The sequence below is a fragment of the Podarcis gaigeae genome, assembly GCF_964106915.1.
Source record: "Podarcis gaigeae genome assembly, chromosome: 9".
In the NCBI taxonomy this organism is placed as follows: domain Eukaryota; kingdom Metazoa; phylum Chordata; class Lepidosauria; order Squamata; family Lacertidae; genus Podarcis; species Podarcis gaigeae.
This window is the reverse complement of record NC_139685.1, coordinates 7,800,417-7,819,991: the sequence shown is the minus strand read 5'-3', so window position 1 is coordinate 7,819,991 and position 19,575 is coordinate 7,800,417. Positions and strand designations below refer to the sequence as shown.

At 41.4% G+C, this 19,575-nt stretch overlaps 1 protein-coding gene across 1 annotated transcript; it reads left to right on the top strand.

The window, feature by feature from the left end:
- Positions 1-986: 986 nt before the first annotated feature.
- On the top strand, positions 987-18,389 carry LOC310851990 (transmembrane anterior posterior transformation protein 1 homolog). The gene is made up of 3 exons (XM_083754699.1): positions 987-1,509; positions 15,459-15,589; positions 18,251-18,389. The coding sequence occupies exons 1-3, from the start codon at positions 1,023-1,025 to the stop codon at positions 18,371-18,373; spliced, it is 741 nt and encodes a 246-aa protein (XP_083610825.1). The 5' UTR covers positions 987-1,022; the 3' UTR covers positions 18,374-18,389.
- Positions 18,390-19,575: the final 1,186 nt, after the last annotated feature.

Genomic DNA, 19,575 nt, shown 5'->3' with positions numbered 1-19,575 from the left:
TGTTTGGTCCATGGTGGTGCAGAGATGAAAAATAGGAGGCCCCTATGAGTAGAAAAAGCGAAAGAAAAAGGAGAGAGGCTTAATAGAGAATAAGTTTAAACGAAAGCACTGATCTAAAGACATAGACAAATCAATAAAAATAAATAAAAATATACAGCAAACTAAGGTTCCTGGCTACACCCATTGCTAAAGACGTATGAGAATGGTTTTTCACCTCTCCTTTCCAGAAATCTAGAAGAAAATTACATTCCTAGCCTCTGCTTGTTTACTTGGAAACAAATCCCAGTGTATTAATAGGGCCCTTTATAGGATTGTAGTTTTAAGCTTTACTAGCTGAGAGCAAGGAGTGTTTATTCTTGGAGCAGGCAGAGGGTGGGAAAAATAGTAATAAAAAAAAAAACTTCAAATGCAAGTCCCTACATTCCTGCTTCCTTCAATGCTCTCTTAAACAAAACGAAGCAAACTTTTACAGTTTTGTCCTCTGCAGCTGCTCAGGTGGGATTCGCTGGGGGCGCCCCGAGCTGCGCATCCCAGATGGGAAACCTGAGCTTCGTTTGCGCGCAGCCCCATCCTAAGCGCGGTTCAAAGAGGGAAGCGCCCAGGCAGCAGCCCCACCGGAGAAGCGCAGGAGTAGCGGGTGGGGAAGAAGAAGTAACTTTCCCAGCTTATTTTCCGTTTAGGGAATAAAGTCCTCGGGGCTTTGGGGCTCTCAGCAAACGGTGCCTCCAATTGCACGAGTTTAAAGGTGCTTTATTTCGTTCCGCACGGGCTGGCAAACGATATAATACGAGCACGTCGGGGGATTGTTTTATTTTATTTTTATTTTTGTTTCGACTGGGTGTGTTGTTGTTATTCGGGCTGAAACTCTGCCAGAGGAGGCTGGGCCCGCTTCCCTTCGCTCCCGCCCGCTCTCCGCGTCGTCGCTGTGAGGCTTCGGGCTGGGCGACAGGAGGAGGAGAAGCAGCAGCAGCAGGCCGCGCGGGGGCGGTTGCTATGGCAACGCCCCTCCTGCCTCCGTCAAGATGGCCGCCAGGACCGCTCGCCGCTCGCGCGCGCTGGAGAGGTGGGCCCGTCTGGTGCGCTCCTTGTCGCGCGGCGATGACGTGCTCCGGCGGGCCAGCGGAGGCTTCCCTCAGCAGCAGCAGCAGCCGCCGCCTCCGCCGCGCGGAGCGGAGTTTGTGGCTGCCGCTCGCGTGAAGATGGCGGGCGTCGCCGATGCCGCCTCCGCCGGGAGCGGGGAAGGCGGGCGGCGGGGGGGCGGCGGTGTTGGCGGCGGCGGCCCCCCGGAGCTCTCCCTGCTCCAGCCGGGCTCCGGGCAGCAGCGGCGGAGCAGCTTCACGGGCGGCGAGTGCCGCTCCCCTCAGCCGTCCCCGGCTCGGTCCGCGCCGCCCGCCTCCAGCCCGCCGTCGCCCGGCCCCGGGCAGCAGCAGCAGCAGCAACGCGCCGCCGAGACGCTCGGCTTCTACGAGAGCGACCACCGCAGGCAGCAGAAGCGCGGCGGGGCCTCAGGTGAGGCGGGGGGGGGGCCTGCGGGGGCTGGAAAGACAGGCAGGCGCGCCCGCGAGCATGTACAGAGTGCATCGCGGCGGGCTGGAAAAGAAAAGCGCAGTGCCTCTGGGCACGTGCAGAGTGTTTCTTCTTCTCACGCGAACTCGAGCCCATGCCGCTTCTCGGTTGTTTGGGGGCGGCAGGAGTCAAATTTAGATTTTCCCAAGAGGTGGGAACGAAAAGGGGCTGCTGTGGTTACGGCGCCAGTTTCTCTCCGAGAAAAATAAATGCACCTTGCACTTAGTCGGGAGTGTTTCGTGGGTGTTCATAGGTGGCGAGGTGGGTCTTGCGCAGGGTGCAAGGGCAAGACCTCCCATGCGGCCCTCCCACCAGATGTCAAAGAGAAAAATAACTACTAAACTTTTAGAAGACATCAGAAGGCAGCCCTGTTTAGGGAAGCTTTTCATGTTTAATAGGTTATTGTATTTTAGTGTTTTGTTGCAAGCTGCCCAGAGAGAGTGGCCGGGGAAACCGAGCCAGATGGGTGGGGTACAAATAATAAATTATTATTATGTAATTTTTGTCCTCCCTAGAAATGAAGGGCTGAGTGCATTCAGGAGCATGGAGAGATTTGGGTGGCGAGTGACTTTTGGCAGACAGCGTTTGAAGCAGGGGGGCAGAAGGAAGTGAGTGAGTGAGTGAGCAGAAATCAAAGCTGAAAGTTGTCCTCTCTTAGCCAAGTGTTGCTGCTCTTTTAAATCTAAAGGTGGCAAGGAGGTTGTAGAAGTAGAAATAGCATTCCTGCTGCGTGCGTGTTTTGTGCACCAAGAAGTGAATCCGGCAGTTCTACTCTGGAAGACAGTACAAGAGTTCCTCTGAAGTCAAGTACTTAAGAGGATTTCTCTCTCTCTCTCATGACAGCCTTGCCAACTGCTCTCTGATTGGCTCTGCTGTTCTTGCCTTTTCCAAGTTTGAGATTCGGTGCTGTCAAAAGTTTGGAGGAATTTAGTTTTACAAGCACCTAAGGTGAAGCTTGTGTACTGCTCCACATTTCTCTTGCTAAGTCAGGCTCTTGGTGCGCACCCGTTCTGATACATAGTTAGTCGCTGAAGTTTATTAGGCATGTCGACAAAGGCAGTAAGTTATTTTTGGGAATCTAATTTTAGGCACTGAGGTTTGGGAAAAAAACGCTTAGAGATTCTGCAGCTCATCAGAATGTATTGATGCAGTATCTAGGTGTGGAAAGAGGTTATCGCTTGAACATATATAACTACTCATCTGTGTAAAATTGTTTTTTCTGCTCCGGAGTGGAGATAATAGCATTGGATGTGACAGTATAGGTGGGTTTTGTCAGCTCACAATTCTAGTGTCTTGACCTATAGGATGGAAAGTGTCAATGCACACACAGAGAATTGAGTGCAGAGTTTAAAACGAGGTTTGTCCTGTTTAATTTTAAATTGTGTATTTACTACTAGAGTACACCTTAGAAGTCGTTGGGTACACTGACATTCTCCATTTCTGGTTCAGGAGACACGATTTAGAGATTTTAAAAGTCTATATTTCAGATTTAAATTAGGGTTAATTGTCAGGAAAATGAACTCAAGAGCAGAAGAACTACCGTATTTTTTGCTCTATAAGACTCACTTTTTCCCTCCTAAAAAGTAAGGGGAAATGTGTGTGGGTCTTATGGAGTGAATGCAGGCTGCACAGCTATCACAGAAGCCAGAACAGCAAGAGGGATTGCTGCTTTCACTGCGCAGCGATCCCTCTTGGTGTTCTGGCTTCTGAGATTCAGAATACTTTTTTTCTTGTTTTCCTCCTCCAAAAACTAGATGCGTCTTGTGGTCTGGTGCGTCTTATAGAGCGAAAAATACGGTATTTGGGCTGTCTGAATAATTACTATCAGCAGTAGGTGATAGAACAATTATACGACAAAGCTGCTAGATGTCAAATAGATAGTGTGCTTTATTCCAGAATTATAAGTATTGTTCAAAGGGAAGCAGGCATCATTTTATCATATCATTCCCAAAAAAACTGTGTTCAAAAAAGGAAAAAATTAGGAGGTGCTAGAAATACTTTGCTATGTGAGGAAACAAATAGTGTTAAAATTGCAGGCATCTGTTCTATATAGATAATAGCACTGCTAGTGCCCATGAAATATGGACAGATAGGAAACTAATTTTGTAACACATGCAAACCTCATACATTTCTTTATTGGAATTGGAGCTGATTAGATTATGTAAAAATTAAGTTTAGGTTTTTGCTCAAAGCTGCAATGGTTTTTCCTCTTCATGACACTCACAGATTCTATAACATTCTGGACTAGGGTATTATGTCACAGAAGTCTGCGGCTCTTCATGTGGATGAAACTGTACTAATGTGTAACCTCACTGGCAAATTGGCTTGACTTGGGATGGCCTGGTTGGAGGGGTGGGGTACAAATAATAAAATTATTATTATTATAAAATAGAAAAAAGTGCCTAGTGGGATATCCTGTGGTCTGTAAAAGATGGCCATATTACTACTGGAAATGTTTCTGAAGGATTGCATCTATGTCAGCAGCACAAAAGTAGCTGCAGAAACAAAAATTAAAGTAGCAAGACCAGTACCTATTCTTAAAGTGTCCCTGTCAATAGCACCACATAACCCATCATTATGTTACATGATAATATTTTCCCCACATTAGCCGAAAGCACCAATCAATATGCAGCAACAGCTGCAATGTCTTCTTTGCACAGGTTAAATACAGGGACACTGATAACTTTACCTGTTGTATAAGCAGGGTGGGTAGGGGTGTTAAGCTGCCAGAGCTCAGAAACTGCTTGTACTAATGAAATTCTCTCTCGCAAAATTCTCCTGGAATAATGGGAGTTTCAAACACTGGGTACGAATGAAACTGCATACCATGATTTAAACATACAAACTCTTATCCCTGGCTATACAGGAGAAGGAGAGAAGGGTGGAGAGTGTGAACTCAATGTTTGTTCTGGCTTGTTAATGTTACTCAACTGTAATCTAGCATGACATGTCACCTTTTAAGGTCTATCATTACGATGAACATTGATTTAAGATTTATAATAACAGGGAGCTCTTAAATTATTTATTTCATCTGTGAATCACTATAAAGCATCTCAAAGGAATTTCACAATACAACAAAGATATAAAACATTTACATATATAAAAACATTTACATATCTAAAGACCATTTCCATTCAGTACAGGTACTAACTGGGACGGGGTGGAGTGGGGAGGTGGAATCTCCACTTAAAGGGCTTACTGAAAGAGGAAAGTCTTCAACAGACATCGGAGAGATCACAGAGATGTCACCTGTCTCAGGCATAACAGGAAGGAGTTCTGAAAGGTAGCTGCTGTCATAATAAAGGCTTAATTTCAACATGCTGTAGAATAGCTCTCCTGGTAAGATGTTGTGAACAGGATGCCTTCTCCTGCAGTGTGCAATGATTGGTTGGGCATGTAAAGGATTTGATTAGCTTTTCGGAACCCTGGCCCCAATCTTTATGGGGCTTTGTGTATCTTGAACTTGGCCCAGTAGCTAATTAGCAGCCACTGTAATTGGTCAGTGTGGTGTAGTGGTTAAGAGCGGTAGACTCGTAATCTGGTGAACCGGGTTTGCGTCTCCGCTCCTCCACATGCAGCTGCTGGGTGACCTTGGGCTAGTCACACTTCTCTGAAGTCTCTCAGCCCCACTCCCCTCACAGAGTGTTTGTTGTGGGCAAGGAAGGGAAAGGAGAATGTTAGCCGCTTTGAGACTCCTTCGGGTGGTGATAAAGCGGGATATCAAATCCAAACTCCTCCTCCTCTTCTTCTTCTTCTTCTTCTTCTTCTTCTTCTTCTTCTTTCAACAGCAGAATTCTGCCCCTCTGAGCAGTTGAGCTGCCTCATTCTACACTAGCTGCAGCTTTTCCAGGTCAACCTCAAGGGCAGCCCCATGTACAACGCATGATAGTAATCCATTGGTGACCACTGGATAGCTCAGTTGGTTAGAACATGGTGCTGATAACACCAAGGTCACAGGTTTGATCCCCATGTGGGACAGCTATATAATACTGCATTGCACAAGGTTGGACTACATGATCCTCAAGAACCCTTCCAACTCTACAATTTGATGATTCTGGAGGACCAGTACCTGGGTGGCAGTTCTCAGGCTATCCTGGCCTAGAAATGGAAAGAGCTGGTAAAGAAACCCATAGATCATGAAGTCATCAGAGATGGCTCCAACCCCCAGACTAGGAATGTGCTCCTTCATGGGAAGTGCAACCCCCAGCAAACAAATTTTCTGGACTTGTGACCTACCCAACCACAGTGCTTCTGTCTTGTTGGAATTTAGTGTCAGTTTGTTGGCCTTCTTCCAGCCCATCACAGAGTCCAGGCACTGGTTCACGGCTAATGTGGCCTCTTCTGAGTCAAAATATTACAGAGAAATAGAGTTGACTGCATTAATGTACTGATTACACTTCTCCCCAAATCTCCTAATGACAGCTCCAATGGCTTTACATCAGAGGCACCCACACGCAATCAGAGGATTGAGAGCACCCATACGCAATGCTGTGTGATGTCCTGACATTGCACAGGGGGCTCTCTGAACATTGAGGTGTCCCAGCGCCTTCACGAATCTAGCACAATACTTTACATAACACATACACATAAAAAATTTATATACATGCTGGTATTCGTAAATATAATTTTTTCAAATGACTATTGTTTTGGCCAAAACTGCAGGGGCCGAGCACCATTTATATTTGTGGTGTCCAATTGCTATTAACAATGTGTCACTAATGTGAATTTTGTATTCATGAATTTAAAAATAAATAAATAGAAAGTGCTGCTCCATGGGGGGGGGGGGAGAGCTGACTAGCCATTCTGTTTTGTGCCAAGGAACCAGGAACGATGTGGCGAATAGCTTTTCAATCCCAGTTTCTAACACTGCTTATACAGGGTTGAGATAATAATCCAATTCTGTCATTTGAAACTGACCCCAGGGATAGGACTGGAGCCACTGCAAAACAATGTCAACAGTGCCCATTGCACAAAACTGGTTCAGGCGAATGATTAATGGTATCAAACGTCATTAAAATAAATATACAAGATGTGTCTGATGGCAAAATGGTTTTTATTAGCTTTGTTGAAGATAATCTTGGAAGCCTGTTAATAAGAACCTAGTGGTCAGCAAAGCAAATTGTAACTGAAATAATTAACAAATGTGCTTTACATCCTTCTATCTTTTACTAGTTTGCTTAGTGGCTCGCTTAGTTTGCCACTTCCTCCCCTTGAGCACTTCATTTAATAAAAGTAGGGTGCTTACTGGTTTGATCATACCAGTTTGCTGTCTGAACTGACAAAGTGTGATTTCATAAAATTGGAAAGTGTTCTATTAAATTGAGGGGGCGTGGTGAAAGTGAACATAGAATCACAGAATTGTAGAGTTAGAAGGGATTCTGAGGGTCATGTAGTCCAACCCCCTGCAATACTGCCCACAGCCATCCCTGGGTAGGCTATCAAAACACCAACTTGCTGGCTAACAGCCAGACACATTGGCTCATCTAAGCCTGTATTGAGTAGTGTGCCACTTCTAGTCAAAGATAGAAAACAAGAGGATCATGGTTGTAACATGGTTGTGAGTGTAGTTATGGCACCAAGGGGTTGGGGAAGCAAATAATTATAGCTTGATCTATATTGTAAATTCTCATATTCAAGATTTAATGTTGTTTAGTGTCCATGTATGCTACCCTGAGTTCTTATAGGAAGGTTGGGATACAAATATAATAAGACTGCTTTTCAGGATATGCTAAACACTTCTTTGCACAGCTTTGAATAAAATACAGAAACCATTCTGCAATTCTGTGAATTATACTTTTAAACACATTAATATCTCAGATAATTCTCATATAACCCTTGCAGGCTAGTGATCCACTGTAAAATCATCAGTATATTTCTTTGGAAGTACCATATTTTCCTGTGTATAAGACTAGGTTTTTTTTACCAAAAAAATTGGTTTGAAATTGGGGCTCATCTTATACACTGTTAGTGCTGAAGGATGTTTTCTTAATTTGGAGGGCGTCTTATACATGGGGGCATCTTATACATGAAAAAATACAGTAAGTCCCACTGTGTTCTTTGCGTTTTACACCTGTTAATTTTACAGAGAATTACAGTCTTATAGTTCAGTCCTAAAAATTCCACTCAGAATTCAGTCCTGTTTAATTCACAGGGGCTTACTTCCAGAAAACTGAGTTTAGGACTGCAGCTTTATTGTAATTCAAAGAAATGGTATTAAGAGGTTATATTTGTTATAATTCTATGGTCTCATAGAATCATAGAGTTGGATGGGACCCTGAGGGTTATCTAGTCCAGAGTTTTCCAAACTGTGTGTTGCAACACATTTGTGTGTCAGCTGCAGTGTGTAGGTGTGCCATGTAAACACGCCCCACGCTCCTCCTGGGGCTGGAAAGGGGTTAGTTTAACCTCTGGTTTGCTAGTAAAATTGAATTGCTGTGTCATGTCTAAAAAGCACGTTACCAACATGGAAAGTTTGGAAAGCTCTGGTCTAGTCCAGCACCTTGCAATGCAGGAATATGCACCTGTCCCTTACTGGGATTGAACCTGCAATCCAATTACTGGGATTGAACCTGCACTGTCAGGACCACACTCTAACCAACTGAGCTATCCAGTATATAAGGCTTCCTTGTTTAGAATGCTCTGTTACTGATGATCTTTCTTTCATTGCTATCAGATTGCTGCTTTGCAACAAAATATATTTTGGGCAGTCTAAAAGTTTGGAAATGATAACAGACTTTCAGTAAGGAGAATGTTTAATTCAAATTAATAAAATAAGGGAAGTTCGGTTCTTGGCTTTGGAAGAAGAAATTGCTTGCTTTACACATTACACAGCAGCAGGTCTGGGTTTGCCACCAGGTGTACCCTCAAAAGGAAGTTGCAGCCATCCCTGCTCTCTGATAAGGGTACCTATATACTATGTGTATTTTCAAACTGCTTGGATAGCTCAGTCAGTAGAGCATGAGATTCTTAATCTCAGAATTATGGGTTTGAGCAAGCCCCACATTGGGCAAAAGATTCCTGAATTGCAGGGGGTTGGAGTACATGACCCTTGTGGTCTACAATTCATGGTCTACAATTCTATGATTCTACGAAACATTGTTTACAATGTTAACCTGTAACATTTTTAAGTACTCACCTAAATCTTGGGTGTATTCTTAAAATGACAACATTTGGATAGGCTCTGTGATGCTCTTAAGCTGTAGAAATTTGATGCTGAGTTCTGATAGGAAAAGTAACTTTATTAATGCTTTTTAACATACCTTAATACACATATTCTGACTGCCTGTGGTCACAAAAGCAGTAAGTCCAAAGGCGTTACCACTTTAATGCACTTCCCATTAAAATGGCTGTGAACAGGGCTGGAAAACCCCCAGACACCTGTTTTCCTGGGTGCCTAAAAAGATGATGCTGGCAACTAAAAATACATGTGGCATAAACTGGCCATTTATCCCCATCACAGCTGTTGTTGTCCTTGTCCAGTTGGAAAACAGTCCCAGGAAAATGGGATCACAATCATTAAGAGTACCAGAAGTATTGGAACAACTTAATGTGTACATTATAGGGGGGAAATGACAGGGAGCTAGAGAGAAATTGCCATTAGAACACTTTCCCTATGTCGCTGCCTGTGAAGGAACCAACCTCCCATTTATGTGTGTTCAGTATGTGTGCAACTATGCATACGTGCTTCACGCCAAATCCAGACGTGACAGGGAAGGGGCGGAATGGGGTGTTTGCAGGTTTTTCCAATGGTGTTTCAAATATACGTGATTTCACTAGCATGGACAGTGCCTCGGAATGTAACCCCCACATAAACGGGGGGGGGGGGGGGGTTGCCTGTAGTGAGCATAATTGTGATCTTTGCATACAAACTGTATAGGAAAAGCATACTGGAGGCGATATTTCAGATAGGACCGACTCCTATACAGAATTGTTGTGAGTGGCAATATGGGGTCCAAAAAGTAATTTAGTACTGGAAACAAATTATTGCCCCCACAGAACCTAGGACTTGCCTATCAGAAGGTTGGTGGTTCGAATCCCTGCGACGGGGTGAGCTCCCGTTGCTCGGTCCCTGCTCCTGCCAACCTAGTCACGTCAAAGTGCAAGCCACGTCAAAGTGCAAGTAGATAAATAGGTACCGCTCTGGCGGGAAGGTAAACGGTGTTTCCGTGTGCTGCTCTGGTTCGCCAGAAGTGGCTTAGTCATGCTGGCCACATGACCCGGAAGCTGAACGCCGGCTCCCTCGGCCAAAAAAGCGAGATGAGTGCCGCAACCCCAGAGTCGTCCGCGACTGGACCTAATGGTCAGGGGTCCCTTTACCTTTACCAAAATTTTCCGGTTGATATTGGCTTCCGAAAGGGAAAGCATGATAGTAATCTGTGGCTTTAGTCTCCTTCATATATACTGAGTAAATGCATGTTCCAGTCAAGATAAATAAATTTCTAGATATCATAAATGACAGTTCCAAGCCTAGAACAATTTATCATGGAACTGGCGAGTGGTGAGGTGACCCTACACTAAATCCTAGTTAGAGATAGAGGTTTATAAAATTATGAGTGGTATGAAATAAGTGACTAGTTATGTTTTTCTTACTGTCTTAATACTAGAACCTAGTGCCATCCCGTGAAACTGATTTTTTTTTGAGATTCAGACAGACAAAAGGAAATACATGGTGCAGAGTTAAACTGTGGAATTTGCTACCAGAAGATGTAGTGATAGCCAGGGGAAATAGAGAAATTCATGGAGGTTGAGGCTACTAGTTATGATGGCTATATACTCCTTCAAGGACTGGAAGTCTCTGAATATCAATTGCTGGGGGGAAACAACATTTTGTCCTTGTGTCCAGCTTCCCAGGAGCATTTGGCTTGCTACTGTGGGGAACAAGATGTTCGGCTAGGTAGGGCTTTGGTCTGATCCTACAGATCTTTTCTTAGATTCGTTAATATTTTTAAAAAATAGATTTAAGCACACTTCTTTTTTTAAAAAATGTAATATTTATTAATTTCTTCAGGAGTAGCAAAAGACAAAAATCATGGACAACCTTGATAGAATAGTGCTATGGTCATCTTAGTTGCAGAGTTATTTGAAAATATAGTTATGTCATTTAAGTTCTAAATGTGCACAAGGCAAAAAAAAATTAGACCAGCTTTTATTTGCCAGAGTTGTATTTAGGTAGATGGGCCTTGCACAGCTTTGTGAATGACCAATATCAAATGACAACTTCTCGTGTTTGCTTGTTTTGAATTTTTAAGGCTACTCCTAAGAAGGGCTTGACCCTGTTGATGTCTTAAGTTCCCTTAATGATGATAACTTGAGCAGGACCCTCATCTTGACAGGCTAACATAGAGGTGCTATCTGACACCTTCACACCACCCAGGTCTTTAAAGTTTAAAGCAACATGTTGAATTTGACCCAGAAACTGACTGGGGACCAGGGCAGTGGCTGAAGACTAGTCAAACGTGTGCATGCTTCTCCTTGTTAGCTGTCAACAGTGCCATGATGTTCTGCATGAGCCGCAGCTTCCAAATAGATTTAAAGGGAAATCTCTAATTAATAGAAAAGAGCAACCACCTTTTTTCTTTTTATTAGTAGAGACCTCCCCCACAGTAGGGTGGGCGATGTTGGATTTTCAGCATTGTGATTTATCACCAGCCCAAAAACCATGATCTATGTTTTAGGCGATATCACCACTGATATCCTTGATTAATTTATGAGCAGAGGGCATGTATAGGTTACAAATTTACTGTAAGGTATGATGGTGGTTTTTGTTTTTGTTTTGCTTCGGTTACTGTTTGTCTTTTGTAAGTTTTGGCGATTTTAAATTTGGAGGTTTAAGTATAATATGTTGGTATGGGAAACTGTCGTGTAACGGGCCAATGGCCGTAATAAAGATCAATCCAATCCAATCACCAGCCAAACATTGTGGTTTGGTGATAAACCACAATGGTTTTTTTTAAAAAGTTTATTTATAATTTTCCATTTTACAGCAAACAAACGAAAGAAAAGAAAACATTTTCAACAATCAAATTCCAGTATCTTATTTCAATCTCCACTTTCCCTCTTTCTGCGGTTGCTTATATTTATAATACTTTTACTACATTTCCAAGTTAAACCATCTATAAATCATTTTCAAATAAATTTCCTTTAGCCCATAACATGCAGTAAATTTTAAATCTACATTCCATAATCACTTCCATGCCGACATTTCTATATTATGTCCTATGTCGATGTCCCAATGTATCACTTAAGATTTCACTTGTAGAAGATGCTATTAGAATGGAAAACAAAGGATTTTTGACATCACTTTAATACTACTATTTAGCAGGTGTCTCTCTAACTGAGAGGTTTTGAGTCACAAAACCCAGCTTTTAATCCATTTTAAACACTTCATTTGAATGGTGATATTGTAACCAAGTTGTTAACATTCCTGGTAATTCTTCAAACTTTTTAAACTTAAACTTGCCACCCTCCTCTGTTATTAAGCTTCTTTAAGTTGCCCAGTTTTCCTTCCTATACACCTCTATGGCTTCTAAAGGCGAGAGCCAAAGTGGTGTTTTCCATTCCAACAAATTTTTATACTTATAATCATCCCCCCCTCCAATAATATGATTTGTGAAACCTCTATGTATTTTCAACTTTTCATACCACAGATATGCATGCCAACCAAACTTAATGTCATGCCCTTCTAAGTCTAAAATATGTGAATTCTTTAATGACAACCACTCCTTTAACCAACATAGGCAGGATGCCTCAAAATAAAGTCTCAGATCTGGCAGGGGGGCTCTATCAGTATCTTATATTTTATTCTTGGTTTTTTCCCTTGCCAAGATATATATCAAAATATCCTTTTACCATTTCAAGAAGCAATCCACCTTGCCAATCACCGGAGCTGATTGAAATAAAAAGCATTCTTGGTAAAACACTCATTTTACTTACAATCCACCAAGTTATGGTTCAGTTTATTGTCTTTATGCAACGACTGTTACAAATGCCCTTGTGCAGCCAACCTTTTTTATTGCATCATACCTGTTTCTTTTGTTTGGAAAAGCTGCAGTTCATATACATGTGCAAATATTTGAAGCTGGCTGTACTTTGTGAACGTTCCAGAATACACAAGTTACTTAACCAAAATTGGAACCTTTATACTGTATTCAGAGATTTTGGATATGCATTTAAGTTCCTTACTTGTCAGATAGTAGTTTCATTCTCTGCAAATAAGAGTTTCATTCCCATTGTAGAGTTAACAGTAGAGAAGGTGATTCCCCACTCCAATATTTTTTATATGTTTGTGGTTACCTGACTTGTGCTTGACCTAATGATTTCACAGTTGAACTTCAGTGGCTTTTGGTTGTAAAGGTTAGTTCTGTTCTTTAAATCTTGTTTTAAAAAATTAGGTTCAGAACAGCGGCGATTTTGTTTACTAGGCAGATGACATGGCAGGATCTGTGTTTCCTGAGCATAGCTCTTGGCTCATGCTGCAGAAATTGAGCTAGGGAGTAATAAATAGTCTATAATGGATTGAGCCAACAGTTGCTGAGCTCTCTGGGATCAGGTAGATATAGTTTAATTAGATTTCAGCCTGTCATCTTGAGAACTTTTCATATATTTTTCCACCAAAGAGGATAAAGTGCAATTACCATTTGGTATATATTTTTAATAAACATAAAAATGGGGTGCACTGGTGCAACTTTCCCCTGTGTCTTCTTGAAGCAAAGAGTTCAAGATTCCAGTGGTTATATTATATTTATTAAGCACAATTACTAGCCACTTTTCCAGGGTTCAGCAGAATACAAAATCTGCAGTGGATTAAAAACAACAAACAGTCCAAAACCCCCAAAAGAATAACCAGTCAAGCAAAAGGCAAGCTGAAATAGATGTGCTTTACCTTCTTCTGGGAAACAGAATGGGCAAATAATGCACCTTAGGGGAGATATCATTCTGCAGCCTTGGGGCAATAAACATGAATGCCTTTATTGGGGCAATAAACATGAATGTAGCTGTAGCAGTTTTCACTTTGTGTGGCGATTGCCCTGAATTTCTGTGTGAGTTTATCAAAATTGGCATAGTGACAATGTCAGAGAGGTGGTCTCTGAAGCTTTACAAATTCTAGTAAAACCGTGCAAACTTTGAAATAGCTGAGCTGCTTTCGATGCTAACATTGACTGTTAGGTGATAGGCAGCTCTTGCCCATCATTTCAGATGTGAGTGGTCACAGGAGGGAAGCCCAAGTCATTGGCATGAAGTGGATAAGGTACAGGAGCCAAAAGACATGTGACAGAAAGGCAGAGGTACAGCCCAGGTGAGCTCAGGTGTGTCTTAGGGGTGCCTTTGGAGCAGACAACAATCAATAGTAAGGTCAAGCTGACATAGCAGGGACATGTAAGACTGGGGTGCATGCACAAGGAAATGGTGCAAAGTCAATGGAAGGAGGTATGGAATGACTGCATTGTCATCTCCAGGGTTTGGGAGGGTGACACCAGCCCTGCCCTCAGTTGGCCTATGTCATCCGTACCACTTTCTATTCACCAGACCTCTTTCTGTAGAGATAATGACATGATACACTGTAGTTTTTCTAATAGTATCTCAGGGGTACAGTAAACCCATTCCACAAAATCACATAAGTGGATCAGAAGACAAATTCTGGTATTTAAGCAAGAACAGATTTTTATAGCTTTTAATTGGCTCCTTTTGTACTGTTAAAGTTTTGTTTTTGATGAGTCTGATGAGTAGATAGAAATAAACAAATCTGAGCTGATCTATCACGTGTGTGTGTGTGTGTACACACACACACACACACACACACACACATTTATATATATAAACTTTTGAATTGGGAGTTGCGTTGCTCCTCTCTATAGGGTGGTAAGGTGTAGTAAGTGTAATATGAATTGCAAAGTCTGCATTTCAGCTACACATTAACTTGGGGCATTATTTTATGTGGAATGAGTAGATGGATTTGGAACTCTAAATTTGTTCTGGAGTTCATATGAGGCTTTGGGGTATTTTCTTCTTGAACATGTCAAGAAAAACATAAATGGGTAATTTTTATCTGCTGAATTAAATGTGGATGCCGCTCTTGTTTAAAGAGCTCTGTGTAAACACTAGATCTCCCATTTCCAAAAGAGATTGCAGGATGCGTCGTCTAGTCTTGCATTGCAGGGTTTTGGACCTTGGGGTCCCTTTCATTTCTAAAAAAAAAAAATTATTCTCTGATTCTATCTGTATAAAAAAATAAAGCTAAAATCACTTTTAAAGTTGCTCATAACATGGGTAGATGTTTGAAGTGGGTGGATGGAAATTAAAGTTAAATCTAAATACAAGAATGTTAAAGCTACATTTAATCACGTCTTAAAATTGAATGACAAATTGAGAACAACCATGGTTTGGTATTATGTATGGACTGGACTGTAATTCTGAACCAAAGTTTGGCCATCAGCATGCTGGTGTTCTCCCCTTTCCTTCTTGCATCTCTTCACATGTCCAAATTTCCTCTCTGACGTCCTGATTTGGGCAAACCATAGTCTGTCGTTACATCAGTTGACCACCAAACCATAGCTGACAGCTGATCAGTTCTGTAAAATCTTCTTCCCTGCTTGCCTCTAACCGCATGGGCTGCAATGAGCAAACATTTTGATTGCTGGCTTACTCTGCGTCTGGGCTTTGGGGCTCAATTGTGAGAAAAAAAGGAGTAGATGTGAAGTGGAAAGCAACAACATTGAAAAGATACTATGTGGTGATAGGTAATATGTTGATTTAAACCGCCTTAATTTAAACCCATCCACTCTTGGAATACATGTTTTGAACTTGGAAAACAAATATTTTTAGCCTAAAAAAATAAAGTTGTTATTATTGAAGTACAACTTGCTTTAAAACAAATTTCCCCTCTTCTATTGCAGATCTTTCACTATTGAGGTTCATCAATGCAGAGCTTACAAGGGGTTACTTCCTGGAACATAATGAAGCGAAGTACACAGAAAGGAGGGAACGAGTGTACACGTGCATGCGAATACCAAGAGAGCTGGAAAAGGTAAACTACTTTCTCAGCGTTCTACTTGGGCTGATAAATTCAAATTCTGCTTTTATTAAAAGCATAACAGAACTTTCTAAACATGCCCTTCTGAATAGGTTTTAAATAACAAAAAATAATTTTAAAAATTACTTTTTCCGTGTACACGGTCTGAGGGCTGTGTCTTATGTATGGAGTCCAAAAGCATCACTTTTGTATGGTGATACCATAATTGAATGTGTAGGCTTGTGTCCAAAGGGTGTGTGGACTGAAGAGAACAGCATGTGCAGCCAGAGCTTCACTTGTTGTTTTCTCTGCAGCAGTTCCACTGCCAAAGAGAAAAGCAGTAGCTCAATTTTAAAAGTGGCTTGCCCCTGGCAAAAAGGCCAGCAGATGCCAGTCATTATGAGTGGATCTTGTTTCAGGCTACGAGACACACTAATGGGAACCCCTTCGTAAATGGTTTATCTGTAAACTTATTTCCATGGGTAAACCTTATGTAGGTGCTATAAACATCATTTCTATTGTAAAAGATGCCGAGCAAAAACAATTGACAACACTTACATCCTGCATCATCCTTTCTGAAATGCTAGAGTTAGATGCTGACCAAGATGGACCAACAGTCTGACTCTGTTTAAGGCACCTTCCTATTTTCCTGCTTCAAGAAGTTTGTGGGGTTTTTTCATGTGTGCTTTATTTTGAGTTTCTGCTGAAATGAGGCTGCATTTTAATGTTGTATTTTAATCTTGTTTTTCAAGTTGTATTTCAATCAATTGTTTTATATCTGGTGTTAGTCGCCCTGAGCCCGGTCTTGGCTGGGGAGGGCGGGGTATAAATAAAATTTATATTATTATTATTATTATTATTTATTATTATTAAACTGTAAAGTTGTTAGCGGTTGGCAGGATTCAGGTAAGGAGTCCCACTAGCAGAAGCCTGAATAAGGAGTTCCATTTGCTCGACAGGGCTTCCTCCCCTCTTCTCCCTGAATCTCCCCAAACACTTGAGAGAATCCCCAGAAAGTACATTGGGGGACAGATAGTTGTATCTGACAAGCTGAGCTCCCTGAACTATTATATTTTTTGAGTGTGGTGAGCTTCTTTGAAGACTCCAAAGCAGACTACGTAATGTCCCATAAGAATCTACTTAGTTCTCTCACTGAAACAGTGGTACAGTGGTGCCCCGCAAGACGAACGCCTCGCAAGATGGAAAACCCGCTAGACGAAAGGGTTTTCCGTTTTGGAGGCGCTTCGCAAAACGAATTTCCCTATGGCCTTGCTTCGCAAGATGAAAATGTCTTGCGAGTTCCTGCGGGGTTTTTCCCCTTTCCCCCCCCTTTCCTAAGCCCTAAGCCGCTTATCAGCTGATCCGCTGATAAGCCGCTTATCAGCTGATCCGCTAAAAGCCGCTAAACCGCTAATAGCGCTAATCCGCTAAGCTGTCAATGGGCTTGCTTCGCAAGACGAAAAAACCGCTATACGAAGAGCCTCACAGAACGGATTAATTTTGTCTTGCGAGGCACCACTGTACTTGAACTTAATATTGGCTGGTAGGAATAAAATAGGAATACATTGGTGGGATTCTTTTTTCAAATATAACTTTTACACATTGGGATTAAGTATTAATATGTTTATCTAATTTAATCAATCTTACTGGGTTTCTAAAAAAACCTTTTAGAGTGATAACTCAGAAGTCATTTTAAAGATGATTTAACAGTACTGTACACAATTCCATACTATACAGTTAACATATAACGCATGAACCATAAACTAATTATTTTCACCCTCCTTATCTTCAGGAAATATTTTCCACATCTATTTAATACACATGGTTTTGCCATATGTTCCAGGCTAAAACACACCTTCAGTTCACATGGGACATTGGCCAGGCCCGTTAGACCTCATTGTTACTCTGCATCAACTAAGAAGGTGTATCAACCTAGGAAGGTGCCTACTATATGGATAGCTTGTATGGGATGTCAACAGCAGAAAAGCTGTATTTGATTTCTCTTATTTCTCATTGAGAAATCCCAGGATTCCCTAATTCACAAACTGAAAAATACAAGTGTATGCAAAGCTGAACATTTTTTCATAGATTGTTCCATATGAGGGACAACTTTCAAAATTAAAATAACTTCTGCAAAAGCTGCCTGTCTCTACTGACTGTAGTCACCATGATGTGAAAGGAAGGTCAGGGCTGATTATCTAAAATTGTGTCCAGGAATAGGTCATCTATTGAGGAAAGATTGGACTCATTGAGCCATGAACGTTTGCAAACTTTGACTGATTCTTACAGTGCAGACATTTTCTTGAACATTTTCCAAGTGCACAGTGTATTGTTCCATAAAATTTCCCAGACTAAACAAGTAGTTCTTCAATCTCATAACATCATGACCACTACTTTACTGGCATGGTGTCACACATTTAGGTTTAGGGAAATTGTGAAAAAATAGTTGTTCTTCCAAACCTTTAGAAAGTATTGGTTATTCTTTTGTTGGCTGATGTTGGTTTTGTGAGGATTTCTGCATTCTGTATTTGTGGCAGTTCTAATAAGGTCTTTGGTGTGTAAGTGCTTTCTGTGTATTTTGTCTAAGTTATAGACTTAGTATTGTGATGCTGATCAGCATGGAAATCTTTAAAGTAACTGTTTTTACTCTGATTTCTCTTTCCTTTTACTCTCTAGTTGATGATTTTTGGGATTTTTTTGTGCCTGGATGCTTTTCTCTATGTGTTCACACTCCTCCCATTGAGAGTTTTTCTGGCAATGTTCAGGTTCATCACATTACCTTGTTATGGCTTGCGGTAAGTTCCTTTATTTCTCTTACTTAGTTGATCTAAATATACTTTAATTGGCCTATTTAACTTTGTCAGTCTTAAGGCTTGAGCTGGTTTGAAATTGCAAACAGTTTCATGCTGAAAAGCAAACAAAAAATAATCCTAACACTTGACATTCATTTTTGAGCCTCACCCAGTTGTGGTTATGAATAGCAGTTAGCTCAAAAATTCTACATGCTCTCCCAGAATTTGGTGTTAAGGGCATGCCAGGAACCTTATTTTCTAGGTTTTGTTTTACTAAGTTATAATGATTTTTCCTAAAAGGACCAAAATACATAAAAAAAAAAGTAGTTCTGTTAGTGCAAGAACTCTTTGCTGCACAACATAACTCTCTCCCTCCCTCACTCTCCTCATGCTCACTGCACACCCTCCAAATCTGTTCTGTGGGTTCTCCCAACCCTCTGAAGCAGATCTGCGGAGGGCACAGGGGCACATGGAGATCAGAGAGGAAGGGGAAGTTTCAGTGCACTAACAGAAATCCTTGTGCTAATTGAACTACCATATTTTTTGCTCTATTAGGCTCACTTTTTCCCTCCTAAAAAGTAAGGGGAAATGTTTGTGCGTCTTATGGCGCGAATGCAGGCTGCGCAGCTATCCCAGAAGCCAGAACAGCAAGAACAGAACTGCGCAGCGATCCCTCTTGCTGTTCTGGCTTCTAAGATTCAGAATATTTTTTTTCTTGTTTTCCTCCTCCAAAAACTAGGTGCGTCTTGTGGGTCTGGTGCGTCTTATAGAGCGAAAAATACGGTACTTTGTTGAATACTGACCATGTCTTTTTTTTAGCTACCGAATTTGTAGCTTGCAGGTGGATAACAACAACAACAACAACAATAAAACTAACTAACTAACAACTGAAACAACACCCGCATGGATACATGGTACATTCCCAATTGTATAATAAGATGGCCAGCACATCCTCACAATGTTTTCAAGTTGGCTTGTTTCAAAGAAACTATAGTTTGCATGAGGCTTATAACAACTAACTCACATCACTCTACATTATGATTTAACCTAAATGGGTTTTATTTTATAATGCTATTATTCTTCATTATCAGAGATTGCTAAATATTCTTGGAACTAAGAGGGGCTATCCTGTACCTTCTCTTGAATGGTTTTTTGACAAAATTTACCCTGCAGGAATTAAATACTGGGGTAAAATTCGTAAGCTTTAAC